Genomic DNA, 25,400 nt, shown 5'->3' on the forward strand with positions numbered 1-25,400 from the left:
TGAGGTTATTTTTATGATTTGGCCTAATATTTGCATAGAGCTTTGATAAGAACTTCTTCCAGCCTCATGAGTTGCTGTCAAAGAATCACACCATGTTCAGTGTGTTCACTCTGCACATGTGCACCAGGGACCTCTTACTGTGCAGAGGCCCCAGCTCTCCTCTCCTGTCAAATCTGACAGTCTTTTCCCACTACCATCGGCGTTAAGGTGGGGGTAAGCTCAGACTGAACAAGCTCGTACAGCGTGTTTGTAGCTATTCCAGCCACTCTCAAAGGTGGGCCAGAAAGCCTGCCATCAGAGAGGCAAGATCTGATAGTTAATCAAATGTGGATGACAGCACAAGTAGTTGTGTCAGCAATTTTAAAAAAATGACGGTTGAGAGAGAAATGCTTGCGTTCGTACGATAGTGCTTCGGTGAAAACATAGCGGCCCTTCTAGGCTCCGCACAGCCAAGGTGACAATGAGTCAAAAAATCTCTTTTCCAACCTCGTAATGGCGTCTGGTTCAGTTGTAGCCACAGGAAGACAGGAAATCCAACATTTTGTTAGAATGAGTCATTAAAAGTGTTTGGCCATTTCAGCTGCTTTTGAAGGGGATAAAGATGAAAAATTCTAGTTTTATGTGGTAATGAGACAGAAAATGAAAGAACAAATAGCATTTAAAAATTTAGAGCTGCCCCATTAGAATAACAGAAACGATGAGCCGACAAATTGTTTTTCCTGTTGAGCCTCGGCAGTTGCGAAGGAAAAGTCTCCTCAACCAAAAAGATCAGCGGTCTCCAAGATAAGTTTCGAGTTTGACAAACGTACATATTTTTTTTCCTCCGTCCTTTTTTTCCTTTGGAAAATGAGCCGCAGTAGCCGTCCCGCGCAGCATATCTGCATCACTGATTTAAACCAGCTGCCGGTAAGCTTTGCCAGTGTGATCTCTGCTCCCTCTGCCATTGGCTGCTGTGGCTCTGCCAGTTTCCCTGATTAGATGTCTGTGTTTTTATGTTTGCAGCTGTTCATCATGTAGGAAGAAACCAAGTCCACAGTTGTAGTGTTCGAGTTCCCAGAATCACTGGGAAAAGGACAAAATGTTCAGGCTAATTTGACATAGAGAATGCGGCCATCTTGAAGCTTTGACTTGGCTTTGGGGAGGAGAAAGGCACATTGTTGTGAATTCATTTTGTTTTAAGGCTTTATTCTAAGTCCTAGAATAACTCTGAGTGTTACTCGTGGCGTGTAACTCATGGCTCTTGATCCACACCGCGGTATTTCGCAGCAATTTAATTGCTGACCCTGGTGCAGGCTACAGGATGTCAACATTGAAAGGCCGATCCTCCTGCTCCTGCTTTTATTGTGTTTGGGACAGCTCTCACGGGGTTTGAAAAGTCTGAGAAAGCACTTTCTTCAAAAAAAAGGATCTTCGCATTAAGAAGTACTTTTTTTCCGTTTGACCTCTGCAGGCAGTAATGTCAGTTATCCTGTGTTTTCTTGTGTGATTGCTGGCTGGTTGAAGGCATTGTTTTAGTCAGCACCATCAGGTTTAAAGCAAACAGTCTGTGGCTAGCTACAGAAGCTACGGTTCGTATCATCTCAGCAGGGCCAAGGGCCAATTTAAGCATAAAATTAAATGAGCTTTAATTAGCTCTCCGTCCATTTTATGAAGCTTATCCAGGTCGAGGTCACGTTACTTTAATTAATTATACCATTAGGACGGCATGATCGTGAAGCAGATATTTAATTGCTTTCTATGTGGTGTTAAAAAGTTGTTAGAAATCTGATTTTAATCAGCGAGTCCGGCAGAAGCTCTGCACTTGGCTTGTGAGCCCTTGGTTACAACCAGACTCCTAATCTGTGCCTTGTGTTGGATTCTGTTTCACGGTGATCCAGACAGAGAATCGGCTTGACTAACAGTTCAGACCATAAACTTTCCATCACTTAATCAGGAGAGCTCTTGTATTCGAAGGCCGAGGACATTTTATTTTTAATTTCAACCAGCTCTCTTGCTGGTTTACTGCTTTCTCGGTTTTCACTGTCTTGTGATTCTCCAGTTTCACAGGATCAGTGTATATGAGGGCACGCTGTGTGTGTGTGTGTGTGTGTGAGAGAGAGAGAGAGAAATCGTAGCCGATGGTGTATCAAGGGTTTGGTGTCTCTACCGAGCCCTCCAAATAAAAGGCCCTTGACCTGCTCCATGTTGAGGGGTCCTCTGCTATATTGTGTGGCAGTGTGAGTGAATAAATGCTCCATTAGGATTCATTAGAGCCTCCAGTTAGACATATTGTCCCAAGTGCAATGACCCGCACCAGTGGAGGCCCTCCCGCTCTCTGCTGGCACGTGCCGTCCCCCCACCCTGCTTTGTGCGCCCACACAATGGATGGTGATCTCCCTCTTGTTCTCTCCCTCATATTGCATTCATTCATCAGTGGCTATCACTGTTTTGACACATCACCCAGATCGTAGCCCATTCATTCCCCCCTTCACCCGCGCTGCTCTCTTTTTGTGCACTGTCTTTGCCTTTGCCTCTCGTGGGATATTAAAAAGTGACCAATGGCATCCCACTGCAGACGTTGCCATGGTGACAGGTGACAGCGGGAAGCACCAACCAAGATGTATGGACCGTAAAAGTAGGAGGACGGTGGAAAGGGGTGTACAGAGAGAAATAAGTCTGGCTAGCATAGACTGGATGGAAGCATAAAAGAAGGAGAAGGAAGGAAAACAGCAGGTATGTGAAATACTTCTTCGTGCAGTGATCAGCCCTGATCAGAGAAACCCAAGTTCTCTGATTGAGGTCTTTCAGCTTCCTTGTTTATTTAATCATGATAAAAGTGAAAATGGAAGAGTGTAATTTTCTCAGTGGTTGATCTGTCAATTCTGTCATCCATATCCGTTCCTTCATGGAGCAGCTATTGTGCCGAATATTCAGAAATGTGGAGAGTAATCTCTGGGCATTCACCAGTGCCTGTCCATGTGCTTTCAGCCCATTGTGGAATATCAGTTGGGTACCATCATGGTCATTGACCATTAGCTACAACTGCTCGTTATTCTGGCAAGGTTTGTACTCATGCAGTTGTATAAAACACCACTATGCTCTTTAACAGTGGTTAATCAAGCAGGGTTGAATCTGGGGCAGCTGGATTTGGTTGTAGACACCTGAAAACAGTTTGCCTGTCAGTCACAGATAGCTGAGACTCCTGACAGCACGGACCTCCTCAGATTCAGTTTGCGTGTGTCATGTGTGCAAAGAGTTTCTCGTGTAATCAAATCCTCACTTTATATGCAAACGCTGGCATGATCTGAAGGGCCTGCAGTTTTACAGATGTGTAAAACGTATCCACCGGATAATTCACACAGCTGGAGTCAAAGGGCATCAGCCTGCTAGATGGTTACTTTTATTAGCACTAAGTAGATTATGTGTTCCTCTTATATCAGCATCTCAGCCCTGGCAGGAGCACACTGCTCTAATCGGCTGTCTTCCTAATTGGTTACCTTCAAGTAATTAATTCCCCTGCAACACTTACATTTCTGCAGTCTGAGGAAAGTCCTGGCACATCAAAAACATAACGTCTTTATGATTTACTGTCCTGTCACGCTACGCCTGCTACACCATCTATTCTGCTGGATTGTCTCCTAAATCTCTTTCACTTTAAAGTATCTCACCAGAGCTCGTATCGAATGAGCTCAACAAGGCACACCCTGCCACTTGTGCTTAGATATTTTCCCTACATAATCAGACAGTTAATATTGTGGCTCCTCCACGGGGAGAAAAAAGCTTTGACATTAACGAGTCGTGATGAACATCTTGTATTAACGCGTATCCGGTGGTGGAATTTATCATTGTGGAGTAAACCTTTTGTTTAGTGATTTCACATTAAGTTCTTTGTGTCGCTTATCAAGCCCTGTCGGCCCCTGCAGGAAACCGTTTTCTACTTTTTCCACCTTATTAAGTTCTTTCACATTGTTATGGTTTTGTACATTTTAATGAGCTTGAGCTTTGCGTCCTCTAGGGTTTGGTGATAATCTGAAAATTGTTCTACTGGCCACCGCTCCCCTGAGTGCGTGAGCTGTGAGTTTGCTATGTTTGTTTATAAGTCCAATAAACAAACAAAATATCCTTATTAAACGGAAAAATACAACTGCACACCTTCTGAATTCAAGCTTCTCTCAATTAAGACAATCTTAATTGCAAAGTGTGGAAAGCACGCTTCATTCAAACAGGAACAAAACCATCCCCTCTCCCTCGCTCTGCCATCGCTGGCCTCTCGTTCTTTGGAGGCCAACAACCCCAAAACAACTGGCAATGAACTCGCCATCGCTAACAGCCGATGCATTCATCCGATCCATCCAGCCCCAGAGTCCTCCAGCTTCTCTGTCTCTCTCCCTCTTTCATTTTCTTTTTCGCTTTCTGTCAGAGCCAGGATGATGCCTAAGCAATTTCTCATGGGAACCCATGAGAAATGACATGACTATTCTCATGGGAGCAGCGCTGTCATATTTCATCATGTCATAGTATGGTATGGAAACCTCACTGGACAAATGCAGCATGTGCATGTGTGTGTGTGTGTGTGTGTGTGTGTGTGTGTGTGTGTGTGTGTGTGTGTGCATACAGCAGTGAGGGCTCGTGTGTGCCTCTGTGCAGAGAAGATCTTCCCTCCCGTGGACAGCAGTCTTGAGTTAACTTATGTCCAATCAGCAAGGCAGCAAACGTATGCTGCAGTCATTAATCACACACTCAAACGCGTACGCAGTGTAGCGAGGCGGACTGAGGAGTATTTGGAAAAGCAAAGCAAAGTGAGCACTGTTTACTCGCTAATGATGTGTCAACAAATATCAAGAAACTGTAATTGAGCCTGTGGTACTGTAAAGGGAAAGAGATATCATCCTACATTAATGTTTTCTGATACATTATGCAAAGAAACAATGGTGTAACCTTGCTTTGCGTGCATTAGATCCACAGCAGGGATGGAAGCGGTGAAGTAGAATTACCCAGCAGCACAGTCGTCAAGGACACAGTACTCCTCCTGCCTCCTTTTGTCCGCGTTTATAGACAAACGGGATTTAAGCTAGATAACAGAGGTGAATTTCATCATTGATTTTATGATCCTGTGGATGTCTTTGACACACAGGAGCTCTTAACTTATTGGTCATTTTTTTTAAGTCTGCCGCAAACCAGAGGAAACTGTCAGCGTCTGACGAGGTCAGGCTGGCAGAATCAATATCATCGCTAAACATCCATTTCTATGTGCCTTTATGTTATGGAGCTCAGAGGGTAGGAGTGAATGATTCATCCACTGCTGCTTCGTGTTTGATGCCACCATTTTTTTTTTTCTGCCGGTCGTGAAGTGTTTGTTTTTTAAAAGTCCTATAAAAATAAAGTAATTGATCTGGCAAATGTGGAGCCTGTTTGTCTCCCACCTTTACCTAACATGGTTCTCGCTCCGTCAGTGTCATCTTCGGTCCCCCTCCCTTTTAGATAGACGTGTTCTCCGTCATTCTCAGAAATAACTCTTATGACCCAGTAGGTAGGAGGAAGGTTGTTAAGAGGACAACACATTCCTTTATGGAGAGATGAAAGAGGAGAGAAGCCTTGAAGAGGGAGAGAAGAGCACGGGGAGGGGGTACAAAAACAGCGTCAACTTGCCCGGCAGATACATTTGTCATCGTGTGTGTGTGTCTATGTGTGTCTGTGTGTTTGTGTTAAACAAGCCAGTGTGCATGCGTGGCAGAGAAATAAACAAACTTATGATCGACTGATTTCATTTTTCTCTGCTTCTCTCTGTACACCTGTGCACCAGAGATATGCTGAATGCGCAAAATGTAGGACCGCTTAGTGTTCTCATGAAGGAAACTGATGAGCTGAATAAAGGGAAATAAATGCCTTATTGATTTCTGATATTAAATCCAGGTTTATCCCAAAGGAGGGGAGGTTTTGAAGTGGGATGCGATGTTTATGCTCTTAGAGAGTTGGGATGGAGATTGCGCAAAAAGGCGGAGGCACCTCAGCTTCAAGAATGGCCGAAATGTTGGACTTTTCCTTCAGTGCCCTTTTCTTAACTTTTAACTGAACACACAGTCGATGTTATATTAAGCAGCGTTGGGCCATATGTTAAAGGTCAGCACAGTAACAATTGAGTTTACACCTCCACCTTGGTGAGTGGAGTTAGCCCTCCATTACTACGGCGTCCGGAGGCTGTGGAAAATGTCAACGCTCGTTGGGTCAGGAGGTGTTCCCAATCAGGAGAGCATGTGTGTGTGTGTGTGTGTGTGTGTGTGTGTGGGTGATTGAGAGACTGTGGGAGGGAATATAAAAAACCTGCAAAGAGCAGAGAGGATGTCTTGTTGTTTAAGAAGTGGGCAGGGATTTTGGTGCTGTGTTTGGGTTTGTGTCGCAGTAAATCGCCCGCACATCTCATTCAAAACCACTAACAATGGCTTAGAGAGGTGCGAGTTCTCATTCTTTCCTTTTATGGACAATTTTGCCCAAATTCAAGACGCTTCCAAGATGAATCACCTCAACAAAGCTTTTTACTGGGCTCTTTCTCTCTCCCCTCTAACCACCCAGAGCTGGGTCACTTCCTAGAATAGCCTTCCTTGCCCTACATTTTATGGATACGGTCAATAATCATGTTTACTCCTCAGTGACGGCAACACCGGCAAGAATACAGGGGAGTTTTAAAAGAACCAGACGTCAATTAAAGTTTAATCAGTGCTATAACGAGGCCTTATCACTGTCAAGCCCACTCAATCAGGCGGTCCATGCGAGCGCCTGATCTCCACATCATTGCTCACACAAACACACACACACACACATTCCTGTAATTAAAAATTAGCAGAGAGACATGATGTTGTTAGCATGATTAACTGGTGTTGTCACAGAGGGAGTTGTGGTGGTAGATGGCGTTTTGCCCTCTGCCCTGCAATCTCTGGATCTTATTTAAACAGCATCAGAAGCGCTTTGTTATAATAAGATACCAACTGGTGGTGTTATAAAGGGGCAGGTTTTAATGAGATACACTGGTTTTGTGAAATAATAAGAAACTTTAGTGATATAGCTTTAGAAAAACTGAATAATTGATATCTAGTGATAATAATAGTAACAGCTCAGGCTGGTGCTAACTGGGAAATGTTAACATGCTAACACGCTAAACTAAGATGAACATGGTATGCATACCTCCTATATGGCAGCATGTTAGCTTTGTCATTCTGAGCTGATGTTTACGGCCTCACAGAGCTGCTAGCTAGTTGTAGACTCTTTGTTTCTTGTGGCTCTTTGAGGTAAAAAGGTGGAATGGTGCACATTTCTGTAAATATATTCTGGCCCTGGCTCACTGCAGCGTCTTTGTCTTCTGTGGTTTTGGGCCCTCGTCGTCGTTCCTGGTGTTGATGTGAATGGAGGAGAGTTGGACCTAAGCAACCTAACGCTGCAGCCTTAAAACCATTAGCATGGCTGAGTGGGCAGACAATGTGCTGAGCTTTGTTAGCCCTGTCTGTGCATGATGAAAAAGACAAGACAGTGCCAAGTCAGTGAGACAGATGAGGCAACATGGCCGTTAAAAGTGTCAAAACATTACTTTCCTGCTCCTTCTGTTGCGCGTTATATTTCTCCAAGATCATGTTTAACTGTACTTTTCGTTTTCTGTAATCTTGCTCTCTCTTATGCTAATGTTTTTCTCTCCATTGCTCTGTTACGATAATTATGGTGTTGCGTTCGGAAAACAGCGTTTCCTCTTTCCTTTCCATCTCTTCTATTGTGTTCAGTGTTGTAGTAAACACCAAAATCATAGCTTGAATTGTTGCACTGATGAAGCTTTGTCTTCTTTTCCTTCCATGTCCCCCCGCTGTGCTGTCCCCCTCCACCCGACTCCTGTAGGTAGTGGTGTCGCAGCAGAAGGATGCCGCTGGTGAAGCGCACCATCGAGCCCAGGCACCTGTGCCACACGGTGCTGCCAAGGAACATCAAGAATGAGCTGGAATGTGTGACTAACATCTCCTTGGCCAACGTCATACGCCAGCTCAGCAGCCTCAGTCAGTAGCGCGCACACACACACACACACACACACACACACACATAGATGCACACACATTCTGCATTTTAATTTGCTTGTAGTTCAGTACGTCATGCTTTTTGTCATCTATTCATATTTTTCTTTCCTGTACACACTCAGCATTATCAGCGATAAGCAGTGAGTGTGTGGCAGTGATTCGACTGACAAAATGCAAGTCGACTGAGAGGCTTCTCCACTGCAAGTAGCAGCTTTTAGGGGACATCCCTAAAACTGTGTCGGCTGTTTAATACTGAAGTACTACAAAAACCTGTCTGAAATGTGTGATCATGACAGAAAAGTGGAGCAAAAGAAATTTGTTTTCCTCTGTTTAATCAGTATCTTTCCATTCTAACTGGGGTATCTCACAGCTTTATTTGGGTAACACTCACATCTCCTTCAGAGCGGCCAGCCTTCAGCGTTAAGTTCCCTATGGCTTTCCAGCCACCACGCACTGGCATGTCTCAATATCAATAATTGCACGTCTTTAAAATTACGATGCTCGACACGGAGGAGGCACAGCGCTTCTAGGTTTCTGTGACTGTGTCTGACAAACTATTTTGGTTTACCGCTTCAAACAGAGGGGCCTGAGTTCTGTAAACTACAAGCCCGCAGAGACCGTTTGTGTAAAACTTAACTTACACCTACACTTAAGTGAAATGACACTTGAATAGCATGTATCTGTTTTAGACAATTAACAAATTTCTCATCATCTGCACATACAGTGACTACATGTAGTTGTATATACGATTGTAAAGGACTTTGAAATCAATACATTCCACACTTTTCACTTTAACACTTTGTTGGCTACTTTAGTTGAATATTTCACAGGCGCACAAGGGGAAAAAAGCATATTTTGTGCCTGTTTGTGTGTGTGTGTGTGTGTGTGTGTGTGTGTGTGCACTCATGCAGGTAAATATGCAGAGGACCTGTTTGGAGAGCTGTTCAACGAGGCCCACACCTTCTCTTTCCGGGTCAACTCTCTTCAAGAGCGCGTGGACCGCCTCTCCATCAGTGTCACACAGCTGGACCCCAAAGAAGAGGAATGTGAGTACCACATGCACACACACACACACACACACACACACACACACACACACACACACACACACACTTGCTCATGCACTCTCCCTCTTTCTTTCTTTCAGTGATACCCTCACCACTTCAGTTTCATCTGTGTGTCTGCTACTGCACCAAATTAGATTGGTGCCTTTCTGTGTGTGTGTGTGTGTGTGTGTGTGTGTGTGTGTGTGTGTGTGTGTGTGTGTGTTTGTCAGCTGCGGGATGCAGCTCGCCTGCCTGCCCCCTCTCACCTCCAGTGTTAATGGCCGTTATTAAAGGAACAGTCAGCAGTGAGATGGTGCCATTTTTCATAACCCAATCGTACAAACCCCGGCCTCTATTAGAAACATTTTGCCAGAGTTTCAGTTCAGCAGAATGCTTGTTTACCCACTAAAGGTCTCCTCTTTAGGAGCAGAGAATTGGATCTATGGTCAGGCTGTATCTGAGGTGAGTAATAATATAAAGGAACGCGATAATCGGCAGGACTGTCAGGTAAGTCAGGTTATCCTGAGGTCTGACAGGATAGCATAGCTTGAGGAGAGTGCAGTGGGTGCAAAATAAAAAGTGAGCGAATCACAGCAGTGTAATACCATGCTCCAAGGCACCGTATCGATTTCCCATGGGCCAGCAGTGTGTTTACGGCTTTGCACAATGCTACTCTAACTGCTTCCTTGTCACTGACACGGAGACAGTAAAATACTCACAGGGTTATCCTCCCTGCTTATGGCTTTGCTGTGAATTTGAGCACAGGCTTTGATAACGCTTTAGGAGTCGATGAATTGTTTTTTAGCTTTTGCGCAATCATGGGGTTGTGTTTTAAACACAGTTGAGGAACAGACCCTTCCACATCCAGATTACTCCAATTGTTCACCCTAATCGTCCCTTTTGTTCCATCCTCCGTTACTCCCCCTCCTCTCACCACCTCTTCCCCTCACTCTGCCCACATCCCATAGCTGTGCTAATTGAATAATTGTGTGTGATCTAATTGTGGAAGTCATGTTGGTGCAGGGTGTCTCAGCTGGTTAAGTGAGTCCATATTATTCTTCAGGTTGAAGGGCACACACTGAGACACTCTTTGTCTCACTACACACACACACTAATGTACTCCTCCTCTCATGCACACATGGCTCATTATCTTACCCTGCAGAGGATAAGATATGAACGTTTATGTTATTAGATATGCATCTACTGATTTACCGGGGGAAATATCCAAGTAACAACAAAGGCGATCTTTGTGTGGTTTTGGCATAAGGCTACTTGTTCCTATTCATGTGACGCGCCTGTGTTTGGACACTGATTTTTTAATGTGACTCTGTGTGTATGCGTGTGTCTGCTGAAGCCGTGCATGTGGTCCTTGGTTTTATCTGCCTTCATAAATAAGCCCAACTTTCCCCCCTTTAGCCTGAAGTATTGGCTCGAGAGTCAGTGGATAAGGATCAGCTCAGTTGCAGTTTAAGTGTGTGGTTGTGGGGAGTCGGAGGGGAGGAGGAGAGAAAGAAAGATGGAGGGATAGAGGGATGGGTGCATAATACGGGGCACTGCAGCAAAAGCGGTGGAGTGTAAAAGGATTGTACCGCAGAATTTCCTGGGCCAGGTTGAAAATGGCCTCCTCTGCAGGTTACAGAGATTTCCCACTCAGTTCAACTCCTCCGCACTCATGTATAACCAAATGAAGTCGTCCTGCAAATGGAAAAACCTGTGCTCTACTTTCCTTTCCCCACCATTAGTCATGTAAGATTTGTGAAATCAAGTTACTACAACGCCAAGGTGTAGTGGTGCGTGTTGACTGCCAAAACTTCAAGGAGAGCGGTCTGATAAATGTGACAGAAAGATGGACAGCTGTGGGAGGGGTTCATTTCCCGTAAATGCCACCTTTCATCCCCGCCCCCCACCCTTCCTTTGCCCTGACACACTCAAACACACTGCTGTACACAGTTTAAAGTGTATGCTTTTAGCACAATCATATGACTTGGCTTGTAATTGTCTGTGTGGGTCTGTGGTCAGCTTGAGATGAGTGAAGGGGAGGGGGAGGGGGGTGAGTGCAGGCGCCATAAATCAGGACTGTACAGGGATAAAGATAGGAGGATGGGGGTCGGGTAGGAAGGAGGAGAGTGGAGTACACAATAAGTATTTTACCAATACTCTTCACAAAACCCTTTGCAAGCTTCTTTGATGACCTGAGAAAATTTGGTTGTAAACTCTTAACTAACTTGCTTCCATTGCTGCAGAGTTATGGTTTATATTGTTTGTTTCAATGGATAATATGTAGAGTGAAGAGCAGCAAGGAGCCGGAGCTGTGGCACCTTGATTTTCTGACACAAACATAACAAGGACAGCGCAACAGTGGAGTGATTTGAGAAGAAATAAAAGCTCAACCAAGAGAGAGAGACATCTTACTATAACCCTGCCGTATTTTAATCAAACTCACTGTTCTGTGCTGAGGTTGTAATGTCCACTCAAGTGTCTTTCAGGCACTTTGTATCGGTGAGCGTCTGCGGCCTCTGTTCTTCTTTGTCAGTGCATTTCTCCAGCGTTCGCCCTTCAGTGTCATGTTTTAAGACTTTTCACCTTCATTTTTAACGGAGGCACCGGTAATTCATGCAGTGATTGCTGTGGATAACGACTACAAAGCAGCTGCAGAGTCAGTCAGTATAAATAGTGGCATATCCTAACTTTAAAAGGGGTATCATAGCTTACCACTCAGTGCAATATGAGGTACCTTACAGAGGCCATTAAGGTCAAATAAATTGTGCATTATTGAAGTGAAGTGCATCATTTGCAAACCCTGCAGAATTGTGTCAGAAAACATGACAATTTGTGCTGAACAAAAAATATGAAAGTCAAGTTTGGTTCATTATTCAATATTTGAATAAAAGACATTCTCTAAAAGGGAAATTAATGTTTCTAGATGACATTATGTTACACATTCAGGATGCCGTTAACCTAACTAAAACACCTGCACAAGTGTGACTTCAGCATTGGGTATGAAGGTCTCAGCATCCTGCACCTCCTCATCGTCAGCCACTTGCCCACTTGTACAGATGCAACCCAGCAGCTGTAGACTTCGAACATGGTGCAGACAGACATGAGTTATGCTTTGTCGGTCCAAAGCATGAGGTTGCACATTGTAAAATGGTGGACGGCATGAACGATGTTTAGCTGAAGGTCGGAGAGCTGTGTGATGCAGACATGGCCAGAGTGATGTATGCAGTGTCATCGGTGGTGCAGTGACTGAGGTCAAAAGTTCGCCATCACATGAATTTATGCACATTCGATCTGATAATTACACACGCGCGCACATTCACCTTGCCCACACCTTACACACGCTCACGCCTTTAAAGGGTACTCTGCCCTTTAGACTCCCCCTCTCCTCTTCGTCCTCTCCTCTCCTGACCACGAGCTGCCCCCCCGGACACCTTCTCTGTCTTTGTTGTCCTGCCCAGCCCACTCCCATCTCTCTGATTGATCTCTGCTCTTCCTGCATCTTGCATGGATGCTATTTGTGTGCTGTCAGGCTCCCCCCCCCCCCCCATCACTCTAGCCAGCCAAACTAATGGCCTGTATCCCCTATTTAATGGCACCGTTATATCACTGCAGTGGCTGCAGGCCATTATGGAGGGCCACAAAGCCACCCCGAGTCCCTCTGGGCTCTAACTGTTTCTTTATGTACTCCATAGTATCTCACTCCTTCCTTCTTTTTCCATAAGTCCTTCTGTGTCTCTGTTCTTATATTCCAGAAGAGGCCTCTTTATTCTTCTTCTACTGCCAATTTTATTTACTTATTTATGTGTCTCTCCCATGATATCTTCATCTTTCAGTATTTATGTTTCTCTTTTTTTCCTTGCTTTTTGTTATCTGCTTCTTGTTAACCCCCCTTGACTCCTATTTTCTCCAGCACTTTGAACATACCTCTCTCTCCTTCATCTCTCTCTTTGTCTCTCTCTATTAAGGTCACTTGCCAAAGCAGAACCCGCACACACTGAATATAATGGTATTTTATAAAACTACAAGAAGGCCACAGTCTCTCCTTTCTCTGAAACTCCCATTTGTTATTTAGTATCTTTGTGTTTGGAAAGACTGTAGCTTGGAGCCATAAGCATTTGCATTCAAAGCACAGAATTTCAAATGATCAGTTTTTACATACACACATCTCAGAGACAGTAGAAAAATATGTTCAAATGAGATTCAGTGTTTTAATGTGTTCTCGCATGTGCATACTGTAGTTGCATATTTCCCTGCTTTTCACACATAGAGTTAGATGAAGGGACGGGCTGTTTTAATCCTCTGACAAGGTCAAAGCCATGGTGGAATTTATCCGTCCTCTCCGTATACAAAACTCCGTATGCAGGAGATTTAAATTGCATTCCTTCTGTGCTGCATGTACGAAATAAGAACAGAAAAAAAGAGTTCAAAGATGGTAAGGTGCAAATATTATTAATATATAAGGATCATAAGGTCATAAGCACCACGCACTGCAGTCAGTGCACACGCCGGTGCAAAGATTTACCTCCTGCAGGTGTGTATGCAGCAACACAGTGATAACCTGGTTGTTTAATAGTGCCACATTTTACACACTTAACATTTAACATGCGCATCAGTGATTAAACGGTCAACCTGTGAATGACAAACTAACTCAATAAATCCTTGTAATGGCTAAAAAATGACATAAAAAATGTCAGGGTAGATGCTATTTTATATCTTAATATCAACAGATGACAGTACAGTGAATTTTCTGCTCTTATCTCTTCAATATCCCAGATGTTGAGGCGGATCTGTTTTGTGGCAGTTTGGATTTTTGTGTCATTTTTGTGTCAGTGTGATAAAGTGCACCAATTTGTCAGGAATTTGACTTGTTGGATAAGACAAAAACAGGCATTTCTGCCTGGTTATTTATCCATAAATCATTTCTCGATTGACTTAGTGTAATAAAAAAAAAGTGGCTTTATCACTTTAGGTGTTGACATGATATTAAATCACATATACCAGAACAGAGGATTTTACTCTCATCAGCCGCTTCTTTTTATTTACATACACTATCAGATGTCTCTGAGGCCCATATCACCATTTGGCAACCAAAGGGACACACTGGAATGACAAGAATTACTTCATACAGGCTCCAGTGATTATGCAAAATCTTCTAGTTTGCAGTTAGCAGCAGTAGATAACTCATCCAGAAGCAACTCAAAAAATTGGAAATGCGAATGCAGTGTCCCCATGCTACACACAAGATCGCGTTGTTTATCCTCACTCTGTGCTCAACACCGGTGATTTGCAAAGTTTGTCAATGCAAGAGGGAGAACGTTGAGATAGACTCCAGGAGAGGAAGAGGACAAAATGAAAGAAAGGACAAACACAAGCAAGAGAAATGCTGAAAGTCTGGAAAAAGATGGAGTCTGAGAGGAGAGAGTGATTCAGGGCTGCAGGAGGAAGTGTGCGGGGGGGGGGGGGGGGATATAGGGCAACATTTGCATTGAAGTACAACAGAGGGGAGAGAACTGTGTCTGCATTCTAAAAGACAGCTTGGCCTATGCCTTTTCTTATCTTCAGAGGTTGTGTGTAGGACTGCATCTCTATGAGGGCGGGTATGACAAGAGGGAAAACATCATTTCCCTCAAACTTTTAGGAAGGCTGGATGAGCTGTGTGTGTATATATGTGTGTGTGTGTGTGTGTGTGTGTGTGTGTGTGTGTGTGTGTGTGTGAGACAAGAACTTCCTCACCTCTCTTTGGTTCAGGGTGTTTTAGCTAGATGTTATCTGTCGAAGAGATATGAGAGAGAGAGCGAGAGGGAGAGGGAGATATGAACTATCCACCACTCGCTCACTGATAAGGAGCTTCACAGGCTGAGATCAGAGGCTGCTGCTGCACCTGGTGCCTCTCGACCCGACACCAACACACACACACACACACACACTTACACTTACAGCCTCTCACTCACTTACTCGTTCACTCCCAAACGCATGCACTCACATTTTTCTCATTAGCTAAATGTCTTCACTAAATGGGGGTAATTGGTAGTTCAGCTGAATAAGTGACATTTTGTAATTAGGATGTAGAACATCATGTTAAGATATCCATCTGCGCGTGTGTTTGACTAATCCGATGTGTGTGTGTATGTGTGTGTGTGTGTACCTTCTGTGTTTCTGCCCACATTGATTAGTGCACTGTGCCCCTCTCAGTGCTCAGTGTTGCTTGGCAGAGGTTTATAGCCACCTCACTCAGCGTCAAATGCATCCTGACACACACTTCTGCACTGCCTCTCTCTTGTTTGTCGCTCTTGCACGTACTCGTCACACCATCTGACAGCCCTCTGCTCTCCCTGAACGCTCTGGGGCGGCAGGACACGGCGCTTTTGCTTAACGTACAGCACTCTGCAACACCAAACTGCGCCTGGCTGCTTGGCCGGTGGCTACTCACGGCCACGGCAGAGCGTCGTGCGTCTGTATCAGCCCGCTCCGCTGAACTGTACAGTTGTTATCGATGAGAAGGAGTGTCGGTGTCAGATCCACTTTCCTGACCTTCACTCCATCCTTCCTTTGGACAGCTAAAAGTGAAATGCCCTACAGAGATCAGTAAGGTGTCATAAAAAAAAGCATCTCTTTAATGTTCATATCTCCTTTCCCACATCTATATCTCTTACCCACTCTAATCTTCCGCTTCTTAGATCTCACCATTACTCCTACTTATCCCAAGCATTTCTCTCCCCTGTGATCACTGTGAGTGGTGTAATTGTCATTCCACTGTAGCTATGGCTTTGATTTTTTTTTTTTTTTTGCCCTTATTATCAAGAGTCCTCTCTTACGTCGCTGATCTAGGGACGGAAGTTTATTACCGAAGATACAAGAATAAGTACAATTCTTAATGGATAATTCCAGTTTATTACAACTTATTTTGATTGCCGTCACTCATGAGAAGATTATACTCATCAGCAGCAGCAGCATCAAAAATTAGCCAGATGGGGCCTGAAACACAAGCAGCCAAACAGTTGTACAGAAACCTCCAGGTTAACCAGACTTATTTGGAAGAGGAAACAAAGGATAGCAGTTAAATTATTAAACAGCTGTCGTACGCTTGGTTTCGACTTTACAACACTTGACGTAATTGTGCGTGCGGTTCTCCTGGGCGTTGAGGGGTTATTACCAGCACTTTCCAGTTTTACCTTCAAACAGATCATCTGGCTAAACGCTGGTTTGTTTACTCTCCCGTCAAAATGTGCTGTAGCAGCGTTGCCGTGCTCCCCAGAGCAAATATCTTTTAAAGTAAATAGTCAACAGAAGAAAAGCATTTGTAACTCCACAGCAATAAGCAGCAGGATTTAACAGAAAATGAAGCGCTGATTTTGATAAACCGTGCTGCAATGCAACCAGTATCAGAGGTGTGATATCAGATTTCTCCTGTGGTTATTTCTGTTTACTGTAGAAGGATATAGTGAACACACCATGTGTTTGTCTGTGTGTTACGGCTGCTAGAGTTTCTCCCTCATGTTGTCTTCGAAGCTCAATCCATCCTTGTCTCATCTCAGGTTACGGCGCTTCTCTTTCGGGATACTCTCCCACACCACTCCTTCCTCTTTAGTTGCATGTTTCTGTGCTCGTTTTATCGTCTGTTTCTCCCTTTGGTTCTCCGATTCCCTTCTGTTTCCTGTCGTTCGCTTGCCTGTGTTTCTTGTGAATGTTTTTCCTTTATTTCCACCCCTTTGTTTTGCATTTAGTGCCTCTTTTATCAGTCTCCGGCGCTTCCCTATTTCCAGGACCCTGCCTCTGTTGCGTCTGTACAGTTTTATTGTCTCCCTCTGGCATCCGCTGTTCGTCTTTCTCTCTCCCAGAGTGTTACTTACCATACCTTGGCTCACTGATAAGTGTTTGTCAATAATGATACTTCAGGGCCTCAGGTGGCCGGCTTTACTACAATGAGAGTCAGTTAAAGTCATTACCCAGTTGTGCCGCTGCAATATAGAGTCAGATTGGAGCAGTTGGTCCTTTCTGGGCCTTTATACAGTCAAATTGTTTTGTTTGTCTCATTTAGACAAATATTCAATGATGGTCTCGGTAACATAATTGTTCTATTTGTTTGGCTTTAAGAGATCTACTCACTGTTTTGGGTTTTAGGTTTAGTATTGATTCTTTTGTGTCAATTTGTTCTGAGAAGAGAGAGAGAGAACTGTAACAATACTTCTCTTGTGTGCCACATGACTTTGTCAGTCTTCCCCTGGGCAGCAATAAAGTGTATCCATTTGTTATGCTCTCATGTATAATTCAGATGTGGTTGCGACGCTCTGGATTTCTTTCCGAAACTTGTCATTTTCTACTCGGGCCCAGACCATATTGCGGGATGGCGTTCGTGCGGTTGTGTTCCCTCTTCCCTCAGCGATTTCTCCAACCTGCTTTTTCCGAAAGCTTCAGATGTGCAGCATTGATTTTCCCCTGTTATTCTTTTGCCCTCCAAAAAATGTCAGCTGTTCCTTTTATGAGAGACGGCGCTCCCACAGCCTCGGTCTGACAGATTGCCTTCGCCAAGGCTAGCCCAGCTTAGCGTCCCCATCATGTGTGGGTTTGCTTTGGGGGAATTGAAATTAGCCAATTAGGACAACAATGTAGTGTTATCCCAAGGGAGGATTATTAGTGGTTTATGATAGGTTTAGTACTCCATATTGTTGATTCTGACTGTGAGTGATGATGTCAATGTCAGATTTGATGATAATGATGAGATGGAGCCAAATGTTAATTACTGTGTTCATCCGAGACATGAAAACGCCAGAGAGCCTGTTGGGAAGTACAGCCAAAGAGCAACAAGTATAAACCTTAAACTGATTTCTCATTTCCTCTGTCTTTCTGTCAGTCACACGGTTGGCAAACATACATGTATCTCGTATAATAACATCAAATCTCTCTCCCTTTCTTCTCCATCCCTTCTTCTGTTCCTCAGTGTCTCTTCAGGACATCACCATGAGGAAGGCTTTCAGGAGTTCCACTATTCAGGACCAGCAGCTGTTTGATCGCAAGTCGCTGCCCATCCCTCTGCAGGAGACCTTCCAGACATGCGAGCAGCCGCCACCCCTCAACATCCTCACTCCCTACAGGTCTGAATCCCACCTGTTTCAGCCTTTATTAAGCAGAGCAGCGATGCACAGAGAAAAGAGAAAACACAGCTTGTTATAACCTCAAATGGATACAAAGCTGGATTTTTGCACGTATTGAAACGCGGTTTGTTGGTGTATTATTATCAGCAGACACGTGACTCTTTTACACCAAGCATCTCTCTCAGCCCTTGAGGTGGAGCTGGGTGAGCAGAGCGATGGAGGGAGTCATCTGAAGATGAATAATCCATAAAAAGCTCTGCTGGCCAGCTCTCCCCTCCCTTTTCTTTCTCAGCCTTCTCACCCTGCTGTTTTCTTGCTTCTTTTTTTTCCCTCTCACTCCACTTTTTTTTTTTTCCTCCTGCAGCATCTTACATGACCCATCTCTGTGTAATACCGTCACCCTGACCGAGCCAGTTGGAGAAGGTTACAGCTCAAACGCAGTCTTTTCATTTTGTGTGTGTGCAGACATGCACACTAACACTGGAGGGAGACAGGTGCAGGTGTAGGTTGTGGTATTTCAGTCTGTCGTGGGCGTGTTTTTAACCTCTGGGTCTTGACATGGCTAAGACCAAGCGAAAGACAGGTGTGGGTGTCTGCCTTGCTGACGTGATTTCCCAGTCTTCCTCTAAATGTCTTGTTTCCGTTGGCTGAAAACAAGGTTTTATTCAGAGGTTTAACGGTGGTAGTTGAATCAGACTGGAAGCCTTAAGGTCATTTCCCAGGCTTGCTGGAATCACCCCAACTGATGGAGTAACCCCGAGCACACAGTGGACCGAATTACTATCTGTTATAGAAGACAGTTGCTGTGCAGGTGTGTCTATGAGAGAAAGCATGGTTTAGGTATATAAGTATTAATACCACAGCAGCTCCCAACAGTTAGTCATTTTGCTCCCCTCTCTGCATTTTCTTCTAACGGTTTCTCCTCTCCTTTGCTTTGCTTTCCTCTCCTCCTTATTTTGTTTTCCTCCCCTCCTCCCCTCCTCCCCTCCTCTCCTCTCCTCTCCTCTCCTCTTTTCTCCCCTCCTCTCCTCTCCTCTCCTCTCCTCTCCTCCCTCTTTTCTCCTCTCCTCCCCTCTCCACACATCACACCCAGAGTCTCCCTGGGACAGCTCCCCAGGCTGTTATTTCTCAGATCCACCCTGAGCACAGCTGCTGTACTCTCTTCTTCTATCACACACACACACATACACACACACACACACACACACACACACCCGCCTCAAATACACTCAGAGTGAACACCATGCATAATGATTTACACAAACAGCCAAATACTACCCACTGTGCACACACGCTGGAGTAGCTCTCTCTCCACCCTTGCCCTCTCCCATTGTTAAATTCTATTTTCTTCCCTTTGTTGTGTTGCATATCATTAAACTTTCCACTCTTGCCTTTTGAAGCTTTTCCTTTTCATGTTCTGCGTTCTTACTCTTTTGGTGTCATCATCAAATAATTGCCTCCCAAAATGTATCCGACCCTGCGTGAAGGCTGCTAAACACGAGTTCAAGTCAGGACCACTGAATGGACGGGACACGCCAAATATTTCTTTATGCTCCTTTTAAGTGTCAAAGGAAATCTGAAATACACTTTTATGTGCTCTTCAGCCATGCTCAGGAGTATTTTTTTTGTAACAGAAAGTTGGAAGTTTGGAGAGGTCAGAGGTCGTTTAACTCTGTGCTGTTACCTTGCTGTTGCAGGCAAACCCCAGGTATTGATTTTAATTAGGTCATGTGTAGACTGCAGTGTTTGCACATATGAAACATATTATTGTGTAGCTCTGTGACTCTGTGAGACCTGTTTGTGATGCCCAGCCACTGTTGAGCTAGAACAGTGCCTTTAAATTTGGGCTTTGAAACACTTGTATACACTTCTAATGCGACATAATACCAATGATTTTTGAAGAGCTTTCTCTGCGCTTTGACCGGACGAACAAGGAACTACGTTTAGCTCTACTGTGTAGCTCCAGGTGCCAAAAAAAAAAAAAGTCTCTACTCTGGGGTTGTTGTGTTTCCCGGTGCTTGAAGAACTATTGAGCGGTGTTTTCAAGGATGAATGCTGCTGGGTGGTCAAACATAACACCCAGACATGGAAAGAAAAACTGCCAAGACGGAAGAGAAACACATCAGCAGGGCAATTTACAAGGCTTATTATTTATAAGAAATGCCATTTCCGGACAGCATGTACAGGCGTTTTTCAATGATAATTTCCTTGCCAAGAGGGACGTTTTGATATGATAACTACCTGTGCCTGTCAGAAGTCTTATTTGGCTTCCCTCCCTGTCATCGTGGCACCGTTCCCCCCCAGTGACCGCCGACCACAAAAGCTTCTATAATGCGAGTGAAGGAGACAGAGAGCAGAGCAGAGTTGAGGGAGAATGAATGATAGCACGGCAGCTATTATTCAGCTGGTAAACAGATATGATTTCTTGAAGGAAAGCGGACTAAGACGGGCAAGGGCAGGACACAGGAAAAGAAAAATGACTATTAGGAAGCGTTTCGCTCACTCTCCAGTTTTCAGGGTTGTCCAGGTTCCGTAGCACCTGCCGTCTGCATTTTAAGAGACAGACAGAGGAAGAGGAAAAATGCCTTTTTGTAGCACTATAATTTCGTTCTCCACTCCCCTTGTCAGCCAGTTCTTTTTGTAGAGCTGAAATTGGTTGGTTAATTTATTAATTCAGCAAGAGAAAATTAGTCAACAACTATTCCAATAATGAAATAAGTCATTTTCTAAGCAAATGCAAAACCGCTTCCGGTTCCAGCTTCTCAAATGTGAATTTTGGCCGCTTTTATTAGTCTGGCATTATTGTAAAGTGAATATTTTGGGGGTTTGGGCTGCTGGGGGAGCAAAATAAGACATGTGAAGATTTTACCTTGAAGTCTGGGAAATTTTGATGCCCATTGTCAGCCATTGTTTGTTTCTGATTGGTTGATTAATGGTCTGTAAACTGAGATGTCATGTCTGCTAATGAGCAACAGTCCAACACATATTCAAAAAGATATTCAGTTTATTATCCTGTATGACAAAGAAAAGCAGCCAGTATTCACATAGGAGAAGATGAGTCAACAGATGTTTGGAAATTTATAATTCACAAGATTTATGTGATGTTTGTAATTTATCTTGGTAAAAGAAAGAAAACAAACTTCTCTGGCGTGCCAGACCGAAACGTACCAAGATCTCTTTGTTTCCTTTGTCCATCTGCAGGGACGATGGGAAGGAGGGGCTGAAGTTCTACACCAATCCATCCTACTTCTTTGACCTGTGGAGAGAGAAGATGCTGCAGGACACAGAGGACAAGAGGAAGGAGAGGCGGAAACAGAAGGTATGTCTGAACAGCCACGAGCACAGGGTCCAGGCAGGGAGCACTGCGCTGATTCTCTGGTTGCTGCAACAGATCGAGGCGCTTGCGATGAGCAGTGGGGCTTAGAGCGCATTAACATTGAGGTTAGCGAGGGGCAGACGTGAACTGAGAGCGAACAAGAGGCTTCCTGTGTTCTCCGCAGATATGAATTGATGTGTCCTGCTTGAATAAACTGACTGGCTGATTCACTGATAGATTCGCAGGCCTGGCTCCATACCATGTCGTCTAATGCATTAATTAGCCACCACTCAGAGATTAATCAACTCTTCCTCCAGTCAGCCCTCTGAGTTATTACTTGTGTGATCATTACATCTAATTAACGGGAGCATCTGCTGTTCACTTGCCCCCGCACTGTGCGTCACCTCTCTGCGTCTGCACAAAGCACACACACACACACACACACACACACACACACACACACACACACACACACACACGTGACCTCACGTGGAGGCTTGTACGCACACACACATGCAATCTGATTTTTATGCACATAGATGCACACAAATTAAATTAAAAAGCTCTTTGCATCCATAGAAAGCCCCTCTCCCACATCAAATACAGAGCTGTGACCCCTACTCCAAATAGAAGGGTTTCCCACCCTCAGCATCAGGAGCTCTAATCAACACCAGCTTGCACTTCCCTGCATGGGAAGCAGGGCGTGCTCCACATTTTGCCCCGTCACAGTCAATCAAAGCTTATTACAGTCACGTCAACGAAGAGTAAGGGGGGTGATACTCCGCTGTGGGTTCATGTGAACGAAGAAGATATAATTTGTTGGTTGTGAGGTTTTTAATGACGGTGGGAATGGTGCGGACAGAGGGCGAGTTTAGCCAAGAATGTGGAGTAAAGTACAGGAAGTTCAATCTGGTTCAGTGCTCATCACCTTTTTATAATAAACACAGCAGTAGACGGACCGTATTTGCTTCAGAGGGTTAGGTTGATATGATCGCTTGCATCCAAAGCTCATTCCAGTGATTTCATTCTCATGAAAGCCCTCGGTGGGCTCAGCTTGTAAAGCCACGTTCATTTCCCTCTCCGCCAGACTGGTAGACAGACCCCATGGAAAGGCCTAGAGGACATTCACAGGGAGAGCAGGATGGATTAGAGGAATTACGCATATTTGTTGGTTTGTGTAACCATCATGGCTGATAAAAGGTCTGAGGATCAGGGCAAATACAGTGCAGAGAGAATGTGTGTGTGTGTGTGTGTGTGTGTGTGTGTGTGTGGAGAGAGCATGAAGAATCAGCCATTGAAAGGGTGAAGGATGGAAAATGAGAGTTACGCATACACATAGACTCACATATATACACTGCAATGGGTGAAATTTGCACAAATCATTGAGAGATTTACACTTCATCACTTTATTGAGTGGTTCTGCCACATCATCTCTCAGTCACAGTGTTCATAAAGAGCGTATTTGTAGCTGTATCTGTGTGTACCCTTTGTTCTCTACCTTATTATTCCACCAGAAGATTACAGGTATCATCTCTGCTTCTAACCTTCGCGCACACACAAACAGACACACCGGCATGCATAAGCACAGACAGGAAGATCTAAATGGACCGTGATCACCCATGCAGCTGCAGCGTGGAGGACCTGATGGGCCGTGCCACCTGTCAGTCACTGTGACGCTATCTAAGATTGGCTGCCAACACATTTTGTTCCGTGACAGAAAATGTTCCAGCGCTGTCCCTCACTTCCTCTCCGCCCTGAAGTCATTCAGTCGTCACTCTCTAGCTTTTAACCCTGCAACTTTATACTAACAGTTACAGCTGAGCATTGGGAAAATAGAGTTTTTTAATCACATTTAGCTCTGAATCATTCGTCTGTACAACAAAACCTGTAAAAAATAACACGACATGGTCATTACAATACAATTACAAACATTGTGTCTGTAAATGCTAATGTTTAATTCTCATCAGCCTCCAACCTCTTTGCCTGAGGTCACGTTTATAAAAGTAAAGAATGAAAAGAAGGAATCCAAAAATATCTTAAGAATGCAATGTAGGTACAAGGATTTCTAAAGCAGAGAATCAAGAGCACCTGGCGTGTTTAATAACTAAGGATCAGGTCTCGTCTTAGGAGAAACTAAGCTTTGTGTCACTGACCCTTTAAAAGTTTTTCTAAATGCATCACCCTTGAATCCACAGAGCCAGGAAGAAGGGGTTTGGATGCCTTCCAGTGAGTAGCAACAGAAATTGACTTCAGCTTGTGTAGAGGGAGACACAGTTCATGGGTTCAGGTCGAAGTTTCTTCTCACACCGCAGAGGAAGGACAAAAAAATCAAATATTTTAGCCCAGAGTGTCAAAAGAGCAGATTGAATGACTCAGTGAGTGAAGTGGTAGCAAGAGCAGTCGCGATAGACAGATAGAATTCCGCCCGTCTCTGCAAGTGCATAGACATGGACATACGTCTTTTTCGATGAGGTTTGAGAGATTTATTCACCTAAAACGGGCCCAGTTTCCAAGCAACCTTGACTTTTTCCTCATGCTAAGTGTCGGTGTTCTGGATCGTATCACACATCCCAGAAAACACCTCAAACTTCTGAATAATGTATGTTCTCACGGAGGGTTGGGGAAATCAAAGTTACACCTAAAAGTGAAAAGTAAAAAAAAAAATGTTGCTAACAGTGTGAAACATTGTTTTATAAAGGCTGCGTGATTCATTCGCGGCTGAGTGAAAATGTGAGTTTTCGTGTGTCAACACTGAAAGAGGTGGTTAAAAGTAAAAGCAGAGAAACAGCTTGAATGTTCAAAACCCAAATGTCATCTGACGTGAGGCTATATTATGACTGAATTCTGCGAAACTCACATCTGGTACCTGACAAAAAAAAGACCATTATTTGTTAGAAAAAGTGGAATTTCTATACTTTATCCTCCCCTTTATCTTCTTCAATCAGCAACCATTTTAGTACAAAGTCAATCATAGTTAGTCTAAAACCACACTGACACACACACTACATCACACACAAGCACACACAGATTAGCAGCCAGTGATAAATGAAAAGCGGCGCAGGGCACAGAGAAGGGAAAAAGAAGCCTACAGTGTCCTAATCTCATTAGCTCCTGTGTTAGCCTCACCCTCAGTGGATTAGCAGTAGACTATGTGCTGAGCCAGTCAGAGGGAGACAGAGAGAGTGAGGGGAAAGGCTCAGGGACTCAGGAGAAAAGAAGAAAGACAGAGAGAAAGTTGGCAGGAGAGGAGAAAGAGCATCGCCGCCTCTCGTCGAGATCAGAGTCCACACTACACAGAGCTTTGTCTCCAGCGTCTGGATCCCCTGTGGAGAAGCCCCTTTGGCTCTGCCTCTCCTCCTCCTCCTCCCGTCCCACTATAGCACTCATGGGCTCAGGCGGCCAGAAATGCCTTATCATCATAATGGAATATTGACATTTAAATATCCGCCTGTTTATTTATTTTCACACGCTCGTCCAGAAAAAGGGAAAAACAAATTCTGGATTTGTTGTAAAATACCACAGCCAGTCCTCATTAAAAGCAGCGGGTGTCCAAAAGTTTTTCCCACATTGTCACAGGAAATCTCCCGCAATTAGATTGGAGAGTGTCCAAGGATTAAAATGATGACTTGAATTTATAGTGCCAATATCTGTATCAATAGGGAGCTGTAAAACGGAGCAGGCTGTGAGGTTGGGGAAATAAAACCAGATTTTCTCTTTACAAGGAGATAATTATGGTCCACACACCAAGTTTCCTTGCTTTGCTCATGGGACACGCACATAACCCTCCTGGGTGGGTGCACGTTCTCATCTGAAAATTACAAATAACAAAGAACTTCAACATGTTATGAGTCCTGTTTTGGTCTCATAACTGTGGAAATAGCAGCTCCAGAGCTCCATTCAGACTGTTGAGTGTAGT

General features: G+C 44.2%; 1 protein-coding gene across 4 annotated transcripts in view; it reads left to right on the plus strand.

The window, feature by feature from the left end:
- wasf1 (WASP family member 1) overlaps positions 1 to 25,400 on the plus strand; it is a 53,211-nt gene that overhangs the window by 14,938 nt on the left and 12,873 nt on the right. For all 4 annotated transcript variants that reach the window (XM_076755736.1, XM_076755739.1, XM_076755740.1 and 1 more), the window contains 4 exons: positions 7,858 to 8,012; positions 8,942 to 9,076; positions 18,015 to 18,168; positions 21,370 to 21,487. In XM_076755736.1, the coding sequence (XP_076611851.1) occupies positions 7,880 to 8,012; positions 8,942 to 9,076; positions 18,015 to 18,168; positions 21,370 to 21,487 (540 nt within the window). In that variant the 5' untranslated portion in view covers positions 7,858 to 7,879. The remainder of the gene's footprint in view (positions 1 to 7,857; positions 8,013 to 8,941; positions 9,077 to 18,014; positions 18,169 to 21,369; positions 21,488 to 25,400) is intronic.

This window comes from Chaetodon auriga, chromosome 18 (genome assembly GCF_051107435.1).
Source record: "Chaetodon auriga isolate fChaAug3 chromosome 18, fChaAug3.hap1, whole genome shotgun sequence".
Classification (NCBI taxonomy): domain Eukaryota; kingdom Metazoa; phylum Chordata; class Actinopteri; order Chaetodontiformes; family Chaetodontidae; genus Chaetodon; species Chaetodon auriga.